This window comes from Saccostrea echinata, unplaced genomic scaffold (assembly GCF_033153115.1).
Source record: "Saccostrea echinata isolate AGI-Se365-2 ecotype Australia unplaced genomic scaffold, CSIRO_AGI_Sech_v1 ptg000052l, whole genome shotgun sequence".
Lineage (NCBI taxonomy): Eukaryota > Metazoa > Mollusca > Bivalvia > Ostreida > Ostreidae > Saccostrea > Saccostrea echinata.
The window spans coordinates 4,201,324-4,228,875 of NW_026889801.1; the positions used below are offsets into that span (position 1 = coordinate 4,201,324).

Here is a 27,552-nt window from a genome sequence, read left to right on the forward strand (position 1 = left end):
TAATAATTTCTGTATTTCATAGAATTGAATAACCATATGTCTACTTCATCTTTTATTAGCAGGGTCAAACGCCCTGCAGACTATGGTTACAGGTTCCCTTGTAACTCTGACAATGAAATACAGAAACTGAATATATTTAGCATAATGTTGTTGTTGTTTTTTTTTTTTTTTCAGAAATGACCGCTATCATGATTTTCCATCATTCCGTAAGTCCATGAAATTGGAAATAAACAAATTATCTCAGAAAGTTTTTCATATATAATGAATTAAATGATATTCTTTTATAATTAACTATCGTCTACATTAAAGGAATCACAAGTTGTTTGCAGTCCTTTGCAAAATAAAAGATGTTTTACATATAGGAAAGAACATAGATATGGGTAACGAATACTGTCTGTCATGACCTTTTATAATATTTAAGGAAAGAAAGTTCCACTTACCAATCTGCAGTATCCACTGTAAGTGTCATTTTTTATTTTTCTTTATTTAGTTTTCATTCCCTTGTCCTCAGCATAATTTTGAGACAAATTAATTTATATTCCGATGATATGACTTCAACAATAAATGAGTACAAATTGCTTTTGAATTTGCTTTAAAAACTCTTTTTGAATGTTACTTTTATTGACCGAGAACAGCTGTACAAGTAAGTTGAAACAAATTGTTTTTTATACCTTTTATTTATGTGATCATATTTCCAAAAACACCGAATAGATAGTACTTTCGTAAACTTATTTTTCATTACATGAAACATGACTATAAATATTAAAGATTTGTAAGTCTTATGTAAGTTGTAGTCATTTTGATGGATTAAAATGAATTACTCGTAATGATTTCTCTCTCTCTCTCTATAATGTCCACCGGGTCTGAAAGGAAAAGGATGTCAACAGAACTGCACATATCCAAGTTGTGGTCTAAGGTGTCAATCCAAATGTGACTGCAGAGAAGAAAAGTATAATTATATCCATGACTTCCATATGATAAGAATGAAAATTTAAAACATATTGTTTCCCTCAGCTCCGTTATTTTTCAGTATGAATACAGAACCATGAATGAGTATTGTTGTAAATATGTCATTTATTAATGACACAAATGTAACACCTGAAATTCGGGAGATTCTATGACTCTACAATTTGTATCTACACCTGGTTTTTGGATCTCCCCAAAAATTAAAAGAACAGCATGGCAATACTAAAAACACAAATTTATCAAACACTTAAACTGAAAAATAAGTTGGCAACAAACAATAGGCCACCAAACAATTTGACAATTTAATCTCAAAATGTAAAACTACTACCAAAGGGTCGGTTGCACGGGGTGGCGGAGGGTATGTTTTCCTTACAAATTATGGCTTGCACAAAAACTTGCAGCATCTAACAGTGGTAGTGATCACGTGATATCTCCGTACGTTAACTATTGTCTAAACACCGCAATATCCTCGAAACCTGAGACAATGCATTACATATCATGGGATAACTCCGCAACCTGAGATGTACATTACATATTCTACAATAGCTAAATTCTAATTACAGAAATGGAAAAATACATATGAATACATAAAACATATTATTTCCAATGATATTAAATACTGCTTGTGGGGATGAAGATAAGAATATGTATCGTATATGTAACATTATCAAATGACATATTATGAACAAAAGAAATCTTTTCTGATTAACTGGAATGGGAGAGTTGTTGGGGGAGGGTAATTCACGTGATCATTTTATTGTTATTTTTTCAATTATAAAAATTATAATTAATATTATGAGGATTCATTTTTTTTTTTTTATTTTATAATTACAAATGATTGATTAGAATAATCTGCTATATATGAAATCCATCAGTATTTTGAGATTTAAGGCATAAGATCAGAACCAAAACGAAATGAACTAGCAAAAAACTTTCAGGCTTTCAGATTTTCATCATTTTTTGTACAGTCTTAAAGTTTGTTTACAAAAATTCTTAAAAAGTTGTATTTAAAAAACAGGAGAGATTTCTAAACAAAAGATTACATTTTGAAATATGCATAGCATTGCTTGGATAGAAGACTCCAAAATTATATCTTTGTTTTAAATTGACTGATGACTGCAATGATATAAGTTACATAGAAGAAAAATACTACGTCAATGTATGATAATATAATTTCAAAGCAAGCTAAACATACTTGATTATAAAAAACTGTAATAGAAAAAAAAATTGAATCATGTCATTCCATTGTTTAAAAAATGCAAATATTTATGCAGTGTAAAATGTAACCAAAATCAAGATGTAAATATTGCATTTGCATTTTCTTATGAAAGCTTGTTTCATATATTATACTTATTCCCAAAAATGAATCTTAATTTTTATAATGTGAAATTCTTATATCACATATGAACTACCCTACGTTTACCCAAGGTATGATGTCAAAGTCTGATGTTAAGAACAGTTTTGTGATCACGTTAACGAGTGTCAAGGTAATTTATTTTAATCATTTGTGATCTAAATAACATATCTTTCATGACCATTTCAGCAAACAAAGTATTCAAAAGAAAAATATCATTTATGTTATTCTAAGACATACAAGAAACAGCAGAATACAATTGTGCTCCGTTTGGTGGCGTACATGCACTTAAATTTAAAGAATTTTGCTGCCTTATCAACTGTGTTGCACAATAAAAAAATAAAACTATGTACATTGATTTGATGTTAAATGTTTTAGCATCAAAGGTAAATCATGGCTTTTTACTCTAATTTCGTGCTAAACGTTACATTTATAATTATTATTCTGTAACTTGTCCACCCAGAATAACACTGAAGCGTTCTACACTACATTTCTTTGAAAAATGTTAATTTTGCACTATATTTTCAAAGCAATATTTTCGGGGGTTTTATAGAATTGAGTATAATTTCGCTATGCAATGATGATGACAGAACATTGTTCATCATAGTTACACTCTTTACCTTTTTGTAACCAAATCCGAGCGATAAAAATACAATTTGGAGATAATGAACAGTATTGACGCTCAAAAGTCAAATTGAACAATACAAATTTGGAGCAAAGCAAACATGGTTCTCTAAAACATCAGAGTTGAGATCAGGTGATATCTAAGAGTAGCATTCTCCGTGCTTCTTCTCATGATCGGACAAACGGATATATCCGTAGACAATTCAGTGTGAAAATAACGAAACGTAAAATGTACGTTCTAAACAGCCTTTGATTTTCAATATCCATAATCCCAAATCCGATCCTGTATTCTGGTGTCGAAGAATCTAAATATGGATCTTCCTCTGTCTTTGCCTTTTCAAAAAGACCATTTGAAACTTTCAAAGGGACAGAGTAAAGTTGGTGCGAATGTGACAAACTGTTTATTTACAAAGGCAGTAGTGAATCAAATGGGACATCGTCTATAATTGGTTTATTGTGAGACCGATGTCCATGACTACTCTTACGTCTCTGCGCATTGCTAAAAAGTCCTATCACATTCACATTGCTACACTGTTGTCTTGAAAGACTCCCAATACTATTGACGTCATTATTGTTACCATTGGAGAGGTCATGCTTAGTTTCCTAATCCAGTATTCTTCTGGTGGTCGACGGAAAGGTGTACTCGGTGATGGGCTCTTAGAATAATGGTCAATATTTTCTATAATTCTTTGTCTCCTTGACAAAATATAAAGAATGATCAGATACTAGTGCTTGTAGAGAAGCTGCCCTACCCCCCCCCCCCATCATTGATTTGAAATGTTCGATATTCTTCTAAAACAAAACCTTTGTTTCTCCAACATAAATAAGCCCACAAAGGGTACTCGTGAATTCTTTTCAAGACGTAATTTTAAAACTTATTATTGAAACCTAATTTTTAACAAATAAGGAAACACTTTAACGATAGGTTTACCAAACCCTTTCACTTAATTGACTTAATTGACCAGAGTAACTATTTCCAGGAAGTGCAATTTGAAAATTTTATATTACATATATATGGGACAAGGAGAAAGAAAATGTTTTGCTTTTAAGGACACACGCAACGTAGTTTGAACTTTATTGTCTTTTTCCCTGGAGTTGAAGAGTTCCAATACTTAGAGGAACTGTGTGCTACTTTTTTGTCTAAATATGGTGTTGTACACTTCCTCTAAAACAAGTTTGGATAAACAAAACATCTAGAATATATGTTTAGCAATTTTTGTATACTTTTCTTTGAATTATACAAGAATTCTCATAAATTGATTTATTTTCAAAATCCCTGGTAATGCATGCTGATTTTTGTCTACGAACATCTGATGGTGCTATAACTTTGAATTAAGAATATCTTGAAGAATTATCAGTAGATAAGGTACGTTGCGTATGTCACTATACGGTTTTAATGAAAAAGCGACTCAGTATATTTTTTCTTTAAAAAAAAAAAGGGGAGGGGGAGCTTAAGATGACACGTGTTCGAAAGCATTGACATCATTTGATAAAAGCATTTAAAAAATTGGTACTTTTTATTCCCAAAGCAGGTTATACTGTTTGCATATTTATGGACTGTTTTTATAAAATCTTTTCTCTCACATTGCTGTTTTGATAACGAACTTGGTTCGAGTTTCTATATCTAGCCCTGAAAGGTTTCATCTTTGACACAAAAATTATAAATTAGTTCAGGTATCCTAATTGAAGAATAAGGTCTGCTTATACTTCCGATTTCTCTTTTTTATTATCTTTAGAAAATGATTCCTATATCATTCTATATTTTAAAAAGACTTTTGAATTGTAAAAAAAAAAAAAAAAGAAATTTCTAATGTTACACTGAGCGGTCAAAAAATTGGTATGGAATATATTTAAAATACGACCCAATGATGGGTTGTAATTGCTAACATGATATTTACAACGACCATATAACTTACTAAATGCTGACTTCAAAGGAGGTTGTCAAATTTCCTGTAACGTCAATTTATTTGTCAGTAGCCTGCCTTGGTTAAAAAATTGATCGTACTCAGAGTATCCTCTTGGGTATCAAATAAGTTGTGGTACATAAACACCAAATACATGTGATCGTGGAATATTACTAGAGAAATAAAGTTGACGATGGAAAATGAAGTAATCTTGCTTGTCATGCAGTTTAGTTGATAGTCAACCCTCATCATTTATAATTGTATATTATATATAGTCTAGAGTCGGTAAAATATCCAAAAATGAAACAGGTGCGGCACATTCTGCGGTGTATTTAGGATTTCACTCGGATATCTTGTTGACATATAAATGGAAGTAACTAGTGTCAATTGATAAAACTTAAAATTTATCAATTTGTGTATGAAAAATATAAGACAGTGACGAAACGAATCTGTAATTTTTTCCATAAGTCCATTCTATGTCTAATGCTTTATGTAACTTATGGTAATGCATTCTGCAAAACTATATATTCCACTTTTAAAAAATTATTATTAGGCAATTTTGCCGCTTCGATAGCCCGAGCTTAAATGAAAGGCTGATGAGGCTTTGCTGATACGAAATATTACTCGTTTTTTCATAAAACCTCAATATTTCTTCCTCTTACAATCTACTGAAAGAGACTGCTTTTGAAAGTATTGATTCACTTGTTCGCATTTTTCAAAAAGATTTTGTGCTATCAGTTGAAATATGCATTTTTTTTTTCAATATTATAGCTACTAAAATATGTTTGCTATATCACTGAACAAGTTCATTTGACCTATGATAATCCTTATCTTGTCATTTTGTAGATGTAATTCTCTTTATATAACTCATATTTTACAGTCAAGCATCTACAAAACACAAAAAAGCAAATTATCATAGGGATGTCTTGTTTAAATTACTGTAGCTTTGGAAAATTCCCTATTCTGAAGAAATGTGATGCCAAATTTCAGGAACTACATTGCATTTTTCGGGAATAAATTAAAAAAATGGAATATAATTTAAATTAATTAAATTTAACTAAAATTAACTTATCTACAAAAAACCTCAAAAATATCTTCCCTGCATGTATATTTTATCACTCATATTTTAATTAAAGATTATTTTCATTGTAAATATCACTGTTATATTCGTTATATCCCTTATATAGTCTCGGGAAATGAAAATCACTTTGCTGTAAACGACAATTCATTGTAAGCGTGTTTCCTATCAGCATCATTAACTGAACTGTGTAACGGAAAATTTAAGCAACCACCAAAATTAGGCATTCTTTGCGAATGTCAGGGCAACGGTAAAGGTAGATGTCACATATAATTCAGTCATAAATACAACAGGAGAAAGAGTTATCCCTAAAATCAGCAAAAATTGATTCAACTAGTAATTATATGTTTTTAATTATACTGTTCTGTGTAAATTTTAAGCAACCACCAAATTTTGGCATTCTTAGCTAGGTTAGGGCAACGGTAAAAGTAGATATCAAATATAATTAAGTCATAAGTACAACAGGAGAAAGAGTTATTCATAAAAGCATCAAAAATTATTTCCGCTAATAATGCCTCTGCATGAAATGTTGTTTACTTTATAAGATGGAATCGAGGGATTCCCTCAGGGGTATTTGGTGACAGAACCAAAATGTTCCAGAGGAGTGTTAATTCAGCAAATAGAAATAAAATTATGTTTGTTACAGTAAGCTATTTATATGGTTTTCAGATTATTCAAAATAAACAGGAAATTAAAATACATGCATAACGACAGCATATAAGGATCTCGAAATCATTTGCAGTTACTATGGTTCAGCTATAAATATTATTGTAATAAAAGGAACAGTGAGGGCAATATGTGTAAATTATTAATCAAAGGCTTTGATGTGTTATTGCAATTTATTTGTTTGGCTGAAGTCGTTTGTTTGAAAAACACACCTAACAGTAAGTAGCTTTATTGGTTGTTGTAGTTTCAATTTCTCTCTCTCTCTCTCTCTCTCTCTCGTAAATACAAATTTAATGATATGAAATATATATGTATGCAAATAAGTCATAACTTATTTTTGAAACAAGCCAAAAAATCTTTGCTTAAAATAAATGTCCTTTTGTAGAAATAGTGAAAAAAAATTGATTTGGTTAAACAAAGAACTGTAAATATACATGCAATTGACAATATTCTAGTATCTTAAAGGACATAGAATTAAATCGTGCATCCCATTCCATTAAAGTACTGTACATTGTATGTAACATATTTTTTTTATGAATTTACAAACTTTCATTTTAGATATCGAGTGTAACGTAGGATATTTCGGTAAAAATTGTGAACTACCCTGCCGCTACCCAAACTACGGGAAAGATTGTCAGACAATGTGCTATTGTGAAAAGGAATACTGTGATCACGTAAACGGATGTCAAGGTATGCTAATTCAAATACATGCAGTCTATATAACTTAACTAGGAATTTATATAATGAGAGAGAAGGAAAGGGTTCCATAGTAAAACAATTTCAGCGACGCTTCACATTTTCAATAAAGATGAAATTCCATCATTATAAATCCAGGGTACTAAATGATGTTCAACATGGGTAAATTAAATATTCGTGTATCGGGATGTTTAACGATAAAATTATTCACATTTGCACTTTCATGACTATCTATTAAAAGTATAAATATGTTTGAAAAATACCAATTGGTTAAATGTGGTCATTTGTACGGTGAAAATAAAGGAACTTATTCTTAGATGTTTTCTTCCATAGAGTGTCCACCGGGTTCCAGAGGAAAAGTATGTGAACACAATTGCACATATCCAAATTATGGTGTTAAATGTCAGTCAAAATGTAACTGTTTGGAAGAAAAGTGCCATTATATCACTGGTTGTGCAGGTGAGGGAAAAAATAGGGTAGTGCAAATGTAAGATTATAACAAAGGGGAAAATTTATCTATAACTCATCTTTTTTTCCGTAAAATATTAAGTTTTTTCTGACATTTACAAATATGATAATAAAACCTTCATTTCTTTATACTGATTCTGAAAATTTAATTGTTCTATTTTTACATTAAAATTATTTATCCTGAGAAGAAAGACTTTTTTTATTAACAGGAGGGACAGATAAATGTACCTCGACAACAGGTTACAGAAAAAGATCGAAAGCCAAGCTTTCCTGCACCATCGTACTTGGTTTTATTGCAGTCATTCAATTTACTTTTTATCTATATTTTTCAATTTTCTACAAACCCCGTCTTCTGTACATCACAAGGTTTTGATACAGATGAAATATAATTTATTTTAGATTCATGTGTATTTCAATTTGAATTCTTTTCATAAATTGTGCTTAAAAAAATTGTATCAGATAAGAATGATGTGCACCAAGCATAGGTAATCCTTATTATTACATGTGTTTATGATTATTTGCATGAATTGTATATGTGATGACATTCAAAACATGTAAATGTAAAAGAGAACATGTCTGAAGTAGCAGAAAAGCAATTTTAAGGTATACTTTTAAGTATAACATGTATTATAATCCTGGAATTGATAATTGTCACATACTTGATATCTAATAATTAGAAGTACTGCATGTGATACTATTGTATGAAGATATTTAAATCATGTGAAAAAAAAGAAATATTTTTTGAAAGGATTCCAATGGTTGTTTTCTGTAGTTGTTTCCTGAAAAAACAGAGATATGGGTTGCTGATAAAAGAGCATGAATGGAGTTGTTTGTAGATAAGCAATTTATAAATAGAACAGGAAAATATAATCAAAATACTTGCTGTCCGTATACAACATTTCCCTGAAAGAAACGCATATGACTGTGGCTTTTCACCGGGAGCTTATGACAGCTTCTATATTAGTTGTAGATTCACTTAAATGCTAGTTTGCTTCTTGAAGTGATGTATCCTATGTTTTCCTTCAAGTCAAGTCAATGCATACTTGAGCTGACATGACGGGGAAAGTGTCTTGACTTTTACATTCCTTTCACATGACATATAGAGTATTTTTTGCGTTGTTGTTTAATTCAAGTGTCTGGATTGTTCATTAAGCTCAAATCTGCTGTTATGATGTTGCATATTTGCAATTTAATAACGTTATTTCTTTTTTTTCCCTTCTCCCATAGGCACATATTCAAACTATAACATAGAATCAGATGTGAAACGTTCCCCCTTACACATCTGTAGACAGAGTTATAATTTATGAATCGAGTATATATTTGACCGGCACAAGTGATTAATGAGGATAAATTGAAGTTACTCTGTGTGAATCTACTAGAAAAGTATGTTCTCTAACTGAATTTTGTTGGGGTATTATAAGTAATTATTCATATTTTGTATAAATTGCCCTAAAGAGTGGAAAATACCCCCTTATATGTGGGTAAGTTAAATTTCTCGTAAAATATTTTCTTGAAAAGTAAAATTCAGACTTGTCCCCAGCCCTTTATACCAAATATCACGATGAATTGACTAATATAGCGAACTTCTCACAATAATTTTGTTTTGCACTTGTGCCGATGCGATTTTTGTGCAAAATTTAGGAATTTATAAGTGTCCGTCACGTGATCAACAGTCATGTGACATCACAATAATGCTTTATCATAATACCTGAATAAACTGTAAGCACAAGTTGACTGCAAATTCATACATAAATTACATACTGAAATTAAAATCTACCAAAAAATGAAATGTATATTTTTAATGCATATTAAGACTTCGGACAGTGTTAACATAACTGCGAAGCGTCTTTTGCTGTTCTGTGTAAAGTTTAAGCAACCACCAAATTTCGGCATTCTTAGCTAGGTCAGGGTAACGGTAAAAGTAGATGTCACATATAATTCAGTCATAAGTACAACAGGAGAAAGAGTTATCCCTAAAATCAGCAAAAATTGATTCCGCTAATAATGCCTTTGCATGAAATGTTGTTTACTATACAAGGTGGAATCGAGGGATTCCCTCAGGGATATTTGGTGACAGAACCGAAATGGTCCAGAGGAGTGTTGATTCAGCAAAACATGTATAGAAATTAAAGTATTTTTATTACAGTAAACTATTTATATGGTTTTTAGATTTCCAAATAAACAGGAAATTAAAATACATGCATAACAACAGCATATAAGGATCTCGAAACTATTTGCAGTTGCTATGGTTCAGCTATACATATTATTGTAATTAAAGGAACAGTGCAGGTAATATGTGTAAAGTATTATTCAAAAACGTTGATGTGTTATTGCAATTTATTTGTTTGGCTGAAGTTGTATGTTTGAAAAACACACCTAACAGTAAGTAGCGTTATTGTTGTTGCAGTTTCAATCTCTCTCTCTCTCTCTCTCTCTCTCTCTCAAATACAAATATAATGGTATGAAATATATATGTATGCAAATAAGTCATAACGTACTTTTCAACCAAGCCAGAAAATCTTTGCTTAAAATACATGTCCTTTTGTAGCAAAAAAATTGATTTGGTTAAACAAAGAACTGTAAATATATCTGCAGTTGACAATATGCTAGTAGCTTAAAGGACATAGAATTAAGACGTGCCTCCCATTTCATTAAAGTACGGTACATTGTATGTAACATATTTATTTTATGAATTGACAAACTTTAATTTTAGATATCGAGTGTAACGTAGGATATTTCGGTTAAAATTGTGAAATACCCTGAGCTACCAAGGCTACGGAAAAGATTGTCAGCCAATGTGCTATTGTAAAAGGAATAGTGTTATCACGTGAACGGGTGTCAAGGTATGCTAATTCAAATACATGCAGTTTATGTAACATAACCAACATGGCGGTAGGAACCGAAGCCAATAATTTTGCCGATATGTGGATCACATATATACATAAATACAATATGCTTATGTCCCCTCAATAAAAACGTCTGATGTGAACCCCCCTTTTTTGTTTGTCAAGGAATTTTTGATAGTTGATGACCTCTTTTTTGCTTGTCAGGAAACTTTTGGTAGTGCTCCCTCAACTGTCAACTGAAAAATGTATGACTGTGCCCCCCCCCTCCCCCCCCCCAAAAAAAATGAAATTGCTTCCGACGAGCCTGACCAAGTTTTATACTATGAGAAAGAAGGAATGAATTCTCTTGTCAACATTTTCAGCGACGCGTCACATTATAAAATTAATAAAGATGAAATTTCATCAGTATAAATCCAGGTAACTAAATGATGTTCAGCATGGGTAAATTAAATACTCATGTATCGGGATTTTTTAACGATACAATTATTCACATTAGCACTTTCATGTTTATCTATTAAAAGTGCAAATATATGTGAAAAATCATTCTTTTCGAAGAAAAATCGTAAATAGTGCGATATCATTTTCATGAATTTATTTTCCTTAACATCCCGCATGTTCAGGAACAGAATAGACTATAAGTGATCTTGAAACATGACCCTACATTGTTTCAATTATAAATTCAAGGCCAATGTGGGCATTTGTAGAAAATAAAAGAACTTAATCATAGATGTTTTCTTCCATATAGTGTCCACCGGGTTCTAGAGGAAAAGGATGTGAACATAATTGCACATATCCAAATTATGGTGTAAATTGTCAGTCAAAATGTATCTGTTTGGAAGAAAAGTGTGATTATATTTCTGGTTGTGAAGGCGAGGGGAAAAAATAGGGAACAGTAAATGTAAGATTATAAAAAGGGGAAAATTATATCTCATCTTTTTTTTTTCTTGAAATATTAAGTTTATTTGACAACAAACTAAAAATGCAAAATTTTTACATTTACAAATACAATACATAATCTTCATTCCTTTATATTGATTCTGAAACATATTATTGTCCTATTTTTACATTTATGAGAATTCATGATTAGAAAGACTTCTTATTAGCAGGTGGGACATACAACTGTACGTCGACTGAAGGAAACAGAAAAAGTTCGAACGCTTTCTAGCAATATCATACATGGTTTTATTGCAGTCATTCAGTTTACATTTTATTTATACTTTTCAATGTTCTACGAACCCCGTCTTCAGTACATCACAATTAAGGTTTTGATACAGATGATACGATATTTATTTTAGATTCATGTATGCTTCAATTGCAACTCTGTTCATAGATTGTTCTTCTAAGAATTGTATCATATAAAAAAAGGTATGCACCAAGAATAGGTCATACTTATCACATGTATTTATGATTATCTCAATTTTATAATGTCAAGAGAGATAGCTATTGTAATAATACCAAAATTGAATCCTCGCTAAAAATTCTGCTTAAACGGTATGTATGAATTAGCCGAAAAAGCAATTTTGAAGTAATATATAAAAGTATAACATGCATATTGATATCTAATAAATTAAAGTACTACATTTGATGATATTGCACGAAGACATTTAAAGCATTTAAAAAAAGAAATTATGTTAAAAGCATACCCAATGGATATTTTCTGAGTGTGAATACACAGCTATTTGTCAATAGGCATTTATAAATAGAACAGGAAAATGTAATCAAAATACGTGCTGTCCATATACAACATTTCCCGGAGAGAAACGCATATGACTGTGGCAAATCGTTCTTTATATCAGGAGTTTATGGAAGCTTCTGTATTTGTTGCAGGACTGAAACAGACATAAACTTCCATAAAGAGGTCTGTATCAAATTTTCTCATCTTTGTTGCAAGTACAATCGATAGAAAATATGATATAATTGATTTTAACAAAAATAAAGATGAATTACATGTTTCCATCTTTTTTGTTTTCTGTACTTGATTGAACAAGAGAAACTTAGTAATGCAAGTAGCATGGCCAACATGTTACAAGAATCGTTTGTTCCTTTCAAAGAATTACTGAATCAGGGTTTAAAAACATGTCTTCAATGCCCTTTTTCCTTGACCTTTTCATTGATCTGATTGAGGACTGAATGCAAATAGATACAACTCAAGGAAAACTAGTATATCATAAAAGCATTTTATAATAATTGTGTGCCCATTTGCACAAAAAAAGTAATGAAAACAAAATGAACAGTGTCCGTTTCGATTGTTCTAACATTACCTTTGTCGTAATAGACTAGAAGAGAATATCATATTTTTTCTCAAGAGTGTACGCCGGGTTTCAGCGTAAAAGGATGTCAACAGAAGTCCACAAATCTAAATTATGGTGTAAAATGTCAGTCTGAATGTAATTGCTTGGAAGAAAAGTGCGATTATGGTACTTGGTTGTGAAGGTCAGGTAAAGAAAATGGGGTATTGTAAATGAAGGACTGCCGAATAAGGCAAATAGGGTGTTGCAAATGAAGGACTATCGAATAAGGGAAATGTGTGGTGCTGTAAATGAAAGACTATCGAATGATTCAAAACGGAAGTACCGTGCGTGTAGTTCTAAGATTCGTAAAAACAATGTATAAAGAAAATAGGCGAACAAATCGAGCGAAAATGCGTAAAGTGCGACAAACATGAAGGGGAAAAATGAAATCTCAATTATAACAAAATTTTCTTTTATATTTCATCTAACATTAAAGTATACCTTTTGTAAAATTTCTACAATTAGCAAAATTCTCACAAAGATTGCAATTATTTGCCTATGAAATAGAATACACATACAAAAGAGGACAAAAGGGATCATTTTCTCATACTATAACAATTTTTTATATGAGTGGGTCTTCGCTCTAATTTATTATATATATATATAAATTTATCCTCGAGGTTTGCGAAAAAATTTTATTTATTTTTTATTTTTTTTATTTGGATGACAAAAATGGAGCAAAGACACAATTTACATTAAAATATAATTTTATGATACAGCATTCGCATTTTTCCCAGAAATACTTGAAGTTCATTTAGTCAAAGGTCATATCATAAACAAGATTTATTTGCCACTTTTCATCAGAAGTTGTGTTGCGTAGTGTTTAGCGTGTTTGTCAAAAGGAAAACGATACTCAGGATTTTTATTCCTAGGGTTTGAATACAATATTATTTTTTTAATAAGAGAATAGTTTTTGCAGAGTAACTTTTCCTCAGAAAAGGTAATATGTTTATCATAATTTCAAAAAAATTTCAATAATGAGAACTTTACTCTAAATACTAAATTCAAAAATTGAATATAATTTTTATTTATCTAAAGCTATAGGCATTGTGAACGCCTTGCTCACCCATCTCCTTTTAGAACTAGTAAATGTTAAATTAAAGTCTCATGAGAAGTCTTTAGTTCTGTGCGACTCTTTGACATCTGCGAAACACAAAATTAAAGATTGATTATATGTTGTTTTACGTCCCATTCGAGAATTTTTCACTCACATAGAGACGTCACCATATACTGGTGAAGAGCTTCAAATTTTGACCTTAACGCGGCACTCAGGGCCATTGAGCAGTGCGGGATCTTTATCGTGCCAACGCCGTAGTGACACGGGGCCTCGGTTTTTAAGGTCTCATCCGAAGGACCCGAATCTTTCACTTCGAAGTGCCGAGCGCATGGCGAAGGAACAGTTGCTACCTATTTTTTATCGACTTAGGTCAATCGTGGGCGAGATTCGAACTCACGACCTTCCGATCACGGAGCGAGCGCCCTACCGATTGAGCTACCGTAAACGGTCAAAAAAAGAAGAAAGATTAGCTTTTAAAAAGTTTCATATTTTGCTATTATTTCGTGATATTTTAAATTTTTGTTATGAACACACCTAAGATTGCACTAATTCATTCAAATATGGATGATGACAACATGCGATGCATATTATTAGATATTTGTTTATTTCTTGTAATATGATTTTAAAACATTTTAGTGATCTTCAGTTTTTTTTTTCCGAATGAATCTTAAGCATTGGAAAGATTTCTTTTTAGCAGATACATCTTATAATTTTACCTCGACCAAAGATTACAGAAGGATTTCAAAAGGCCATTCTTTACAGCACTGTTGCACTTGGTTTTGTAACAATCATCCAATTTATTTTATATCTATATTTAATATCTCGCTACAAACCCCGTTCCTTCTACATCACCAGCTCTGATGCAAAAGATTTACATCTTTCTTAATGTTCATGATGTATTCCAAAATGAACATTTATTGTTTGTAGAGATTTATCAACAGCAATGATATAAAGAAAGAAGGAAGTTAATTTACGTCATCACTATTATCCCTGAGTTTTGATGCAACGATAATTCAATCAAATAATGTTAATATCAATTTGAAAGTTATATAATAATCATTTCTGTAGCTTATACACCAAGATGAAGTATTTAAAGCAGAACACGACTCGTAAATGGGCGTACGCCATATTAGTTTTCCCATCTCCAATATCAGCAATGAAATATACCTTTAGCATTCGTTAGGTCCGACTGCCCTTTTCTCGCAGGTACCTGCGTGGAATAGACAACGCATTTTTCTATTGGTTGTCTTACACTACCGTTGTTTACATTGTATTGCAGTTGACATGTATTTGTGTTTGTTTGTACTGCACTTACCTACGCAACCAATGTAAGGTTATTTGGTAACTTTCTCTCCTGCCGTTGAAGAAACACATTTACTTTTGTCGCTATCGAGAGTTTCACAATAGCTATGTAGAATACGTCCATCCACACCTATGAAAACTTATTACACGCAATCGAGACCATTAAGTGAAAGGATGTACAGCTAACGGAAAATGCAGAATAATCTCCTTTTTACGAATTGTGTTCAGCTTTAAATTATTTTGATCCTGTTCTGATTCAATGCTGGGTATATTATGTCTATGCTATACCGAAAATAACATTTATGTTTGTAATGGTTCTGGAAGTACATGTACGTATATCAGTCATTCTACGATAAAAGGACTAATTCAGGGTATAAAATATGAAAAAAATAATTGTTTCAAATAGCAAAATGAACGTCATAATTCTTTAAAGGTACGAAAGCCCAGAAGGCTCATTCGAGATTCGAGTTTCGAAATACGAGATTCGAAATTCGAGATTCGAAATTCGAGTTTCGAGATCCAAGATCCAAACTAACCAATCAAAAGGCGGTTTGAGATTCAATTACTCCCCTTTGCTAAGTTTTGACCTTCAAGAAATCGTTGAATATATTCAAACCGAAGAGGTCATTTGATTATATTACAATGCAAGAAAGAGTTTTATATATATCAGAACGAAATAAAAAAAAAATTGGGTTTTTGGTCGGCAAAATATGCTTAAATTTATATTAAAACTTTTTGAATATTGTAATAGGTTTATATCAAAAATATTTATATCGTATTATCTACTTTGTTTATAGGTTTAATGTCATCATAATAAATATTATTAATGGGATGCAAAGATAAATGGGGGGGGGGGGTTAGTCGATGAGAATTATAAGTGTGCAATAAAACAAGTGACTAGTGATTAATAATACATGTAATTAATTAAGTACTACGGGTATCAAAGTGGATAGTTCGTGACAATGTATTAGAAAGTGACCAGTGACTAATACGGGTTTTCAAAGTTAAGTGTGCAATAAAACAAGTGACTAGCGATTAATGATAATTAGTAATACGGGTTTCAAAGGGTTCAACGGGTTTATCGGTAAAAATATAAGGGGAAGGAGGGGGGGGGGAGCACGAGCCCAGGGTCATATGGGTATGTTGTTTATTTTATTACAACGGTAGACAAATGGTCGGTTATCAACATTCAGTGTCAATCTTGCGATGCATGGGCAGAATAATTATATATTCGACAAGTTTGGCTTTCCAGAAAGCCTGACATATCATCTCTTTGGCTTCATGAATGTCACAGAATAAACAGTGGAATGTTATATCATTTTTTCAGCTTTTACAGGCAGTAGTATCGCTTTTGAAAAAAGGGGGGGGGGGAGAAAGAAAATCGACGACTTACCTGAACAATCTTTGACAAGGGGAAAAAGGGTCTGTCCAAACTCAACATTTTCATTTTTTGGAAGGGGGGATTACAACTTTTCCATCAAACATATTTTGTATTATAATTCATTCCCATGGGATGATTTGACGTACGATACTGCAACAAAAGATGGAAGATGGGGCAAGGGCGTGCCTTTCAATGAATATTTTCAATGTTTGGGAAAAAAAAGTGGAAGGGTCCGACCCTCCTGATGCTACGTGCCTGTATTATTTTACCTGTTGTAAATATGCTTTATTCATTTTAAATATTGTTTGTACAATGTCTGTAAAAATCTAACCACAGAGAAATATTCGTAAAAATTAGATAACAATTTTTCCGTATGAAGATGGATATAAAAACTTAGCCTTCCCTTTGACTTTAGTTCTTAGTCGTCTTAATGTAATCCGAACCTCAATTAATTTCCAAAGATTTTCCTTATTTTCCTTAATCGTATCCTCTGAAGTGACTTGGCCATCGAGCCACTGGGAATATCAAGGGAAAAATTGAGACTCTCCTGTCTCATACCCTTCTGCTGCCCATGTAGATTCATGTTTTAACGCTATATTATGTATAATACAAGTACGCGTACATGTATACGCTCCTGGGAAAATAGCATGCATAGAAAGGTTATAAAATTGAAAAGTTACCATTTAAAATTAAGCATTTGCACAATGAAAAGAACCCCAGTCTACCAACATCGATTTTATAGGCTGTTCCATGAGACACACATTTTATAATTTTGGCTTTATTTCAAGAATACGAGGAGTGACTTTTTTAATCTTTTCTATTAGCAAAAAAAAACGCAAATTAGAATTGCATAAAGATAATGATAAGTTGCTTTATTTTTTAATCCTTAAAAACTCTGAGCCAAGTAAAGAAAATTGTGTTTTTCCTAAAACTTTTCTGCAGGGGTAAATTTAAATAATCATAAAAAAGAATAGTGCAGACATCCGAGAAAATACTCGTAATAATTCTTAATTATCTTTATTCCAATGCCTGCAGCACTGAGTTACTTAAATCAGAGACATTTATGTTTCTGCTTAAATTGTGCTTTTAGGTAAAAAAAAATTTCTTCGAATTTTATTTTTTTGAATAAGTTCTGTTTTATTTTACATACAATGTATATACGGCAGTAATTATCGATTGACTATTAAGTACACATAAAAGTTAAGTTTTTGCCATTGTATATATGCATTTAACGTGAATGTTTTCACTGTTTTCTTCATTTTGATCCCCGCGCGCTGACCATCATTTTACACAATAGCCTAGATACAATGTTTATGTGTATTTTAAAGACCACCACCACCCAAGTGAATCTACCTCTATTACCCTTAATGAACTCTGTGTAGTTTTACTTTAAGATGGACCATTTTGTAATAATAAGACAGAACGCTCAATTTTGTTTACATCTCTATATCATCATCAGGTCATTTGCCAGACCACCTGCTTATCGATGGCAGCTTACACTAGGACTTCACTTCCGGATAACAAACTTAATGTGTCATCTCCCGAGGGAGATGACAATAATTACTTACTTATCGGGTCTCGCAAGATACATAACCAATCAATACACAAGTTCCAATACATGATTTAATGGCCATAGAGAAAAAAGATATAAAAGTATTTAATATAAATGATAAAAAAAAATTTTAACATAACAATGGACCCTCTATACACCTTTTTAGTGTATCCAGGGAATCTTAAAAGACATTGTAGTAGTGATAAAGAAAAATCGCGGACGTGCTTTTCCAATGGCGTATATATTCCATATGTTGCCTACACATCATTTTCTTGATGTAAAATAAATATTTATTTATACATGTATTTTGCTGAAAAATGGAGAAAGTTGATCATAAATCGTATTTATTTACCAGTTATTAGAATATTTTTTCATCAAATGCAATAAAAGTATTTTTAGCCATCCATACTTTTATGCCTTTCCAATTTTTACAGCATACAAAACTCCTGATATAAATCTAAAATTGAAACGTTACATTGACGTCGATATCAGACTATTAAAAATGACAGCAACCTGGAGTGTACGATTAGGACAGCGAAAAAAAAATTAGGAAATATGTTTGGGTTAATAGGAAGTTAAGCAAAAACACATTTTAAAAATTATATTTAGAATATTTAGATTAATCTGTAAAGAATAATCTGAAAAGAAGTTTCCATAATTTCCAAGCACTGTGAAAGGATTTTAATATATCTCAATTTTATTAAGAGTGGTCATGAAGATTTTAATTTCCGTATCATAAAAATATGTTTAAATGATTTATAATTATATTCACTGGGAAAATGAAAATGATAGATGTCTCCAAGATCGCAGAAAGTGGTCCTACGACTCCCTCCCTCCCCCCCTTCTATTGAGAGGGGCGACTCCCTCCTTGCCTATCCGCAATTCGGCAATGATGCGCTTTAGGTGAAATCTGTGACTTCACATTAGCCTACACATTAGCATAAAGGAATATACGCCACTGTTTCCCAATAGGAGAAATACATAAGAATTAAGTTTTCAATTACTTATCTCGGTCTAAGGCTTTGCATACTTGAATTAATTAAAAATTATATATATACAATACAGACTGGAATTTATTTTATTCGATATCAAATTGTAGATCAGTCTAACTGCACAAATACACACTTAAATGTAATGAATTGTATCCTTAATTAATATAGATTATTGAAATGAATATGAGATAATCTAATTTAATTGTTTGGATAGCATTAATCAATAAGACACAACTTGGTACAAGTTATCTAGTTCATGGGAAAGTCAGCTTCAGGATGAGTTAACTAGTATAGCAACTTCCTCTTCCTCTTCAACATCCAGTGAGTTTGGTCATTAGTAAAAGTTACAAACAAAAAATCCAGTCCAATCCTTAGCACTATGCCACCAAAAAGGAAGAGAGATATCAGAGGGGAGATGGTGTCGCCATCCAGGGGCAGAGGGCACAAAAAGCCTCGCCATTCTCCCAGGCTGCAAAGGTCTGGAGCGCAAAGGAACGATCATCCCCCCCCCCCACCATGCCGAACCAGAGACTGCAGGGAGTGATGCTTCACCTGACAGTGATTTGGGGGAATTCGCACCACCAATCATTGGTAATGTTGATTCAGATTTCTCCCTTGATGTAAATCTTTCTGATTTCACTCCTGTCCCAGACCTTAGCTGTTTTGATAATGTAGGTCAACACATCCCTTTGAAGTTAAAACAAAAAATTTGGGATGGACAGTTTATCGAGTTAGGTCTGCTGTTAAAAACAGCCAAAGAGATTAATGAGTTTGGGAGGACAAGGGGAAATTAAAATTAGAGATGGGAAATTTTGTATTGTCCGGTCAAAGGTTGGTTCATATTTGTCAATTGAAAAATGGACAAATGCTTTTATGATTTACATGAGTGTTATGTTAGAGAAATATCGCACTAGGGCCCAAGAGTTTTTAAAATACATGAGAGATATCAGACTAGCTGCCTCTAGATCACAGGGCTGGTTCAAATACGATGAACAATATCGGCTACGCAAAGCTAGCAATCCCGAATCCTCCTGGGGGGTTATAAGTCAAGAATTTTGGCTATTGTATGTGACCAACCAAAGTTCACATTCTTTTGGCAGTCAAAATCATTTCAACAATACTAAACAAAATTTAGATGAGAGCAGCACATCCGCTGCTACCCAGTATTGCTATCATTTCAATCATGGTAAAAAGTGCAATTTCTTCCCCAGATGCAGATTCAAGCACGTCTGCAGGAGGTGCGGAGGCAAGCATCCGGCCACAACCTGTTCCACCAAGTCAGCTGTATAAACTGGGCAAGACCCCAATTAAACTAGACAAAATTTTTTTCCATACACAAAATTATTCTGATCATCAATTCTTAAGGGAAGGTTTTCAACATGGTTTTAAATTACAGTATTTTGGCCCTAGATCACCCAGGTTTTCTAAGAATCTTACAAGTTTGGACAAACAATATCCAGTTGCAGAGCAAAAGATTTACAAAGAAGTCTCATTGGGGAGGGTTGCGGGTCCCTTCAAAGAACCACCTTTTCCAACATTACAAGTTTCTCCTTTAGGTCTTGTACCTAAAAAAGACGGTGACTACCGCCTAATTCACCATTTGTTGTATCCAGAATCTGCTTCAATAAATGATTTCATTGACACAGAACAGAGCTCAGTAACCTATTCAACCATAGATGATGCTGCCGCCATTATTGCAAAATTAGGTCGGGGGGCTTTTCTGGCGAAGTCGGACATTAAATCAGCCTTTAGGTTGCTACCAGTGAACAGCACTGATTTCGACTTGTTAGGTTATCACTTCAATGATGGTTTTTATTACGACAAGATACTACCTTTCGGTTGTAAAATAAGTTTTGCAATTTGGGACAGGTTTGCTGGCTTTCTGCATTGGCTTATACAGGATTGCTCAAAAAATGCCTCAATCCTGCATTATCTAGATGACTTTCTTTTCTGTGGCAAAGAACTTTCCATTTGCAAAAATACGTTAGACACTTTTCTTTATCTGTGCAACGATCTAGGGGTCCCTATTGCAAACGAGAAAACCGTATATCCAACGCAGGTTCTTACGTTCTTGGGCATTGAGTTTAATACGGTGGAAATGATCATGAGGTTACCGTTGGTAAAAATTGATGAAATCAAACAAAAGATTCTCGACATTATGGCACTTAAGAAGGTTACTCTTAAGCAACTTCAGTCTTTATTGGGTTTGCTAAATTTTGCATGTAGAGTTATAGTTCCAGGTAGAGCTTTCTGTCGACGTTTGATTGATGCAACAATTGGCCTTAACAAACCACATCACCATACCCGGGTAACTTTAGAAATGAAAGCAGACCTCAAAGTCTGGCTTGACTTCCTCCAATCATTTAATGGCATTTCAGTCATTACCGAAGGTATATGGGTGAATAATGAGACTCTACAACTCTACACTGATAGTGCAGGGGGGAGATACGGGGGGCTTTGGTATATATTTTGCAGGCCCATTTCCTGGTTTGTACAAGGCATAACCCGTGACATGACCTTTTTAGAGCTTTTCCCGGTCCATGTAGCTATTGAATTGTGGAAACATCAATTCTCCAACAATAGAATTTTGTTTTACATTGACAATATGGCGGTGGTACATGTCATCAACTCGACAACATCAAAGTCAGAAAGGGTCATGAAAATTGTAAGAAAACTGGTTCTCACTTGTCTCAAACACAATATTTTGATTAAAGCAAAATACATACCTTCAAAATCAAATTTTATTGCGGATTCTATCTCTCGTTCACAGTGGGGCAAATTCCGACGGCTAGCACCGGCAGCAGATCCATGGCCAACACCACTTCCCAAGAATATGTGGGAAATTTAACAAGGGACGCAAACAGACTTATACAGGGTTCACTATCAGCAAACACATACAAAGCTTACCAGGGGGCTCTCACTAACTTCAAAAAATTCCTGAATAATTGTGGGACCACATTGTATTTCCCCATTCCTGTTGATCTTTTGCTTAATTTCATTGCCCACCTTTCTATTTCAGGTACAGCTTATAGAACAGCTGCATTGTACATTAGCGCATTATCATATATACACAAATTAAGAGGCATACAAGATAACACTCAATCATTCATTGTCAAAAAAGCCTTGCAGGGTCTCCGCAAAAAAAGAGGTATCACTTTAGATTCTCGAATCCCATTAACTATATCCACCTTTGAGCGTGTAGTATCAGCATTGCCATCAGTATGTAGATCATCTTAAGAGGCAGTGTTAGTTTCCACAGTTTTCTCAATTGCATATCACGGCTTGCTTAGAGTAAGTGAAGTTTTGAATATCCATAGGGCACACATCACGTTTACTAGAAGCAAGGTCAGCATCTCAATTCCCAGGTCCAAAACTGACCAAATGGGAAATACGACAACATTGAATATTTCCAAACAGATAAATTCGGATATTTGCCCAGTACAGTGGGTACTCAAGTTTTTACGGCTGCGCCCTAATGAAGGTTCCCTTTTATGCTTTATTCATGTCGACAATAAGGGTGTAACAAGATACCAATTCAACTACGTGCTTCAAAAAGCTCTTCAATTCATGAACATTCAAGGACACTTTAGACCACATAGCTTTAGAATAGGCAGGGCTACAGATCTTGCTAAACAGGGGTTTCCAGATTCAGAAATAAAATCTTTGGACCGGTGGGAGTCAAAAGCTTTCAGAAACTACATAAGATTATAACATGTAAGCATTGTTAAATGGAATACAGGCTAATTTTGCCAAAGTATTCCAGGTTTCAAGACGATTTGGATAGTGGGATCTTCAACACCTTATTGGGCTGGTGAGGAGGCAGGGAGGAGACCGGGTGGAAAGAACCTTAATCTTGGGATGGACATCACTTGGAAGGGAATTAGAGGGCTGAAATGGGAAGATCTTGACAAAGTGTTAACAGATGAACTCAAACATCAACCACACCCAGATGTACTAGTCATTCACGCAGGGTCAAATGATTTAACAACGTCTGGCAATACTGCACTTAGATTTTCACATGAAATTCAATGTAGTTCGTATCGTTATAATGTATTGCTTCCTAAGACTTTGCTCATTTGGTCAACAATGCTTCCCCGTCTTTATTGGCATGGCGCACCTCTTGGCAAGGGTGGGGCTAAGATTGATTTAAAACGGCCTAAGGTGAATAAAGTCATTAGAAAATTCATTACATCCGAAGTTAATGGGGCTTGCATTTTTCATGACAAAAATATCAATGTTCATCAAAGCAGTTTATGTAGATATGATGGAACTCATTTATCTGAAAGGGGGAATAAGGCTTATTTAAATAATATCCAGGGTGGTTTGGAATTCATTTTAGGGGGAAAGGGCAAAATTTTCCCTCCTCAGTAATATCCTTTGTTTGTTTAGTCAGATTTCAGTTGCGATGACGCGATGACCTGTTATTTCCTAGTTTAGGATTGCTACATATATAAATATTAATTTTGGTGCAAATTGTTGTGGGGAACATCATATCGATGTTAGTGGCGGGGTCAAGGGAGACATCATCCTTGTGCATGCTTAACCTGTTTGTCTCTGCCCATCTGCATCAAAGCATGAGGGGGGTCTCATGGCTGTGTTTTAACATGGAAGTTAAATGCCATTGAGGAAATGTGTAGAATAAATGTAAATTGCTTGGGATCTGCAGCATTTCAGTGCTCAGACCCCCTCTACCTATATAAAAGTAGGAGAGGCTACAGGCTGGTTGGTGTTAAAATTCTAAACCAGGTAGCAAGCCAGAGGCAGGGTGTAAAAGCTGTGCAGCTTGTGTGCCTAGCCATCATGCGTGTGTCAGGCATGGGGTTCCATGGCACTCGCATCTAAGCGAGGCCACTAGTTTGCCCGTTTGTTTATCGTATCCTAGTTGTCTCCCTTGACTCCTACAAAATTTGCGGCCATTTCCATCCAACATTGTGTGTGTTGTATTATTATGATCTTGTTTCTCAATAAATTAGTAAAGTTATAATTGGTGTTTTCAATTCTCAGAGCTGTCTGGAAGACAGTTTCAGTATAATGGTATTGAAAAGGCAGAGAAAGCAAAGCAAGAATATCATGGGCTGCAATATTCAATTAAATTACTGTGCAGTGTATAGACGATCCTTAGTGTTTCATATCATTAATAATTTTCTCCCTTATCAATGAGCTTATCGAATAAATTATTGATCTACTAAATTTTTAATTCAACGATAAGGCCATATAATATTCTATATACGTATCTATTGTTTTCTTTAATGAGGAAAATAAGATTTTATACATATTTTTCAAAACGTTGCCCAGAACTCATTTTTAATTTGTTTTGAAACATATAACATTTTTTCTTGCATTATTATTTACATGTAAGCAAATGACACATTTGTTATAAATATATTCAATGATTTCTTGATAGTAAAAACTTAGTAAAGGGGAGTAATCATTTATTGAATCCGCCTTTTGATTGGTTAGTTTGGATCTTGAATCTCGAAACTCGAATTCTGAATCTCGAATATCGAATCTCGTATTTCGAAACTCGAATCCCGAATGAGCCTTCTGGGCTTTCGTATAAAGGACATATCAGTGAACTTGAAAAAAAGAATTGTCCTCAAATCTGGTATCACTAACTTTTTGCAATAATTTCAATATACCATTGATTTTAAGGTAATGTTACGGAAGTTAATGCTTGATCAAGTCTTATTCTTTTTTAAATAAAGCTGAATTTGACCACTTTTTCGTTTTCTGATGTTCAGTAAAGAAAGCTTAAGTATGATTTATGAAGTCTCACATAAATCCGATATTAAGTTAAATTTTCGGGAAAAAATATCGTTACGGAAATTAATCGTTACTGCAGTTAAATTCCAGCAATAAAAGTAAAAATTCTCGGCAATTGTTAACGTTTGTTTTAGGATGTTAAGCAAAACTATAAAGCATTTCGATCCAAATTGATAGAAAAATTTATACTTTAACGCAAAATCTTTCCTGAATTACCGTTATGGAAGTTAATTTTTTAGAGGGACAACTGTTTTTCTCTAATTCATTTTGTCATGTCGAAAATGTAATGGTCTAAAAAAGCTGACTCGCAACTCGAAGGTATTAGCTTCTATGGTCACTTTCCCATACGTCTCAGTTCTTTTTTGAAATCTTCATTCTATGTGTGAAATTTAAAACAAAATCGTTTACGGAAGTTAATTGATTTTTTTCATGCTATGATTTCGTATGAAAGAAGATCCATGCATTTCTTTGTGAGAAGTGTTTTGATTTCTTTTTATATAGGAAAAAAACTTTTTTTAACATTTGTTGCAATCTATTCGAGACGCTTTTACTGCTGAAAAATTTATGAATGGAGCGACATTGAGATTTGATCCAACATTACATTCTGTTCATATCGAAACTTTAACTCTTTAACTTCATAAATATCGGTAAATATATTTACAAAACCATGTGTGTATAGTAAGTCTAAAAGTTTTTTTTTCGTTAAGTTATAGTTAGATATTACAATAGTAAATTTGTAAGCGACATAATTATTTTTCTAATTAGGCATGTTTTTGTAGATAACTGATATTTAAATCAGGTTAAAATGTTAAGAAATGAAATCATAGCTAATAAGATCATTGTTTTACACTCATGTATAAGTAAATCTGTTTTCTTGATAATTATGAATAGCATGTAACTTATTTTACTAACATAATTTCTACTTGTATTTGAAGATTGCATTGAACAAATTTTAGCAACCAAATTTGCGTGTAATAAACATTAATTTTGACAAATGAGATTGAAGATTAAAAGAAAGAAACATAAATTCAACTACAGCAAAGCTCGTTGCAAAGCAACGAGTAGGTCTTCCTACGGACGACGGTCGTCGAAAGTAATATATTAAGAGTTTTATCCGAAAAATCATAAAATTTATGCAAATTTCTATAAAATGAACCGAAAAAATCATTTTTTTCAAAAACTTCGGCTTTCAATTCGAACTTTTCCAGCCGTTAGGATGTCACTTGTGGTTGACGTCGAAAGTCTCAAAGCCATAAAAAAAAACCCTTTAAACTCAATTACAAACCATTTTGTATCATTTCTAATGATTTAAAAGGAAAAGCTTTATTTTTCGATTACTTTCAGTTTAAACCGAAAGTACTTTCAATTGATGGTTTTTATTGTCGATTATACGAGGGTGTCCGTAAAGTTCGTGAACAACATTGATAATGACTGACAAACATTGATAAAATATATGAAACTATCATTTTCATAAAATTCATGTTTCAGTTTATTAATATGCAAGTTTTAATCACAAACAACGCACAAATAGTTATATTTTTATCAGATATAAAAAAGATACACACTCATACCCGGAGCACTAAAACGAAAATCCCTAACATTACTCGACGTCAAAAGCTAAATATATTTAACTTTTCTCAACGTAATCACCGTTTAACTCTACGCATTTCTTATGTTTCTTTAACCAGTCATCAAAAATGTGCACAAACTGTTCTGGTTTCATATGTGAAATAATATTTAACACTTCCTGTCTCAGATCCTGCAAATCATTAAACCTCTGTTCGTGTAAAAGAATTTTATGTACGGAAATACAGCAACGTCACTGTACGAACTTCATTTTTCACAGCACTGCAATCTCGGAAAGATGGTCTTCCTTCACGCATGTCATCCTGTAAACTGTCCCTTCGGTCCGAAAATCTTCTAAGCCACTTAAACACTAAAGAATGGAAAACTTTACTATGATTTAAGGAATTTATGGGTCTCTGTTAGTGTTTTCCGATGTCTACACAAAATTTTATCACTGCTCTCTGCTCCACCTTTTCCGAAAACGTCCCTTAGTCGAACAATGACGATCCTGTCTTAATAAACTCAGACCTCCATTTCTCTGCCATTTCGAAACTTTGAACGTTCAAATTTTATAGGTTTGACTTTATAACTTTTGTCAACCTCATAATGTGAAAGCCAAAGGGATAAATGACTTTTTAATTAAAACTTTGTTATGCTCCGGGTCACCATCCTGAGTCTAATGATAAAGTTATAATTGTAATTTTACATTTAAAATTGAATAAAATTTTACATTTTGTAATTTTAGCTTGTCCACGAACTTTACGGACAACCCTCGTACATTTTAACTTAAGTTCTACATGCCTTTATGCAAAACTGTTCTTTTTTTTTTTTAAATCCGTGAATTAAATATCACTTCTGTTGTCGACAGAAAGTGACGGATGCAAAAATAAAAGTCGTAATACACACCTTAGAGAGATGTTCTATCACCTCTGAAAAAATCATGATTCTATCTTGAGTCCCTTTTAAGAAAAAGCATGGACAAAATGATGCTCCTTTTCCATTCTTTAGGAATCCGTCCGACCTTCATGATACCATTGAATAGTCTG

At 33.0% G+C, this 27,552-nt stretch overlaps 1 protein-coding gene across 1 annotated transcript in view; it reads left to right on the plus strand.

Moving 5' to 3' along the window:
- LOC133204281 (uncharacterized) overlaps positions 1 to 22,025 on the plus strand; it is a 57,595-nt gene extending 35,570 nt beyond the window's left edge. The window contains exons 6-8 of the mRNA XM_061340019.1: positions 19,522 to 19,768; positions 20,389 to 21,842; positions 21,948 to 22,025. Of these exons, the coding sequence (XP_061196003.1) occupies positions 19,522 to 19,768; positions 20,389 to 21,842; positions 21,948 to 22,025 (1,779 nt within the window). The remainder of the gene's footprint in view (positions 1 to 19,521; positions 19,769 to 20,388; positions 21,843 to 21,947) is intronic.
- Positions 22,026 to 27,552: the final 5,527 nt, after the last annotated feature.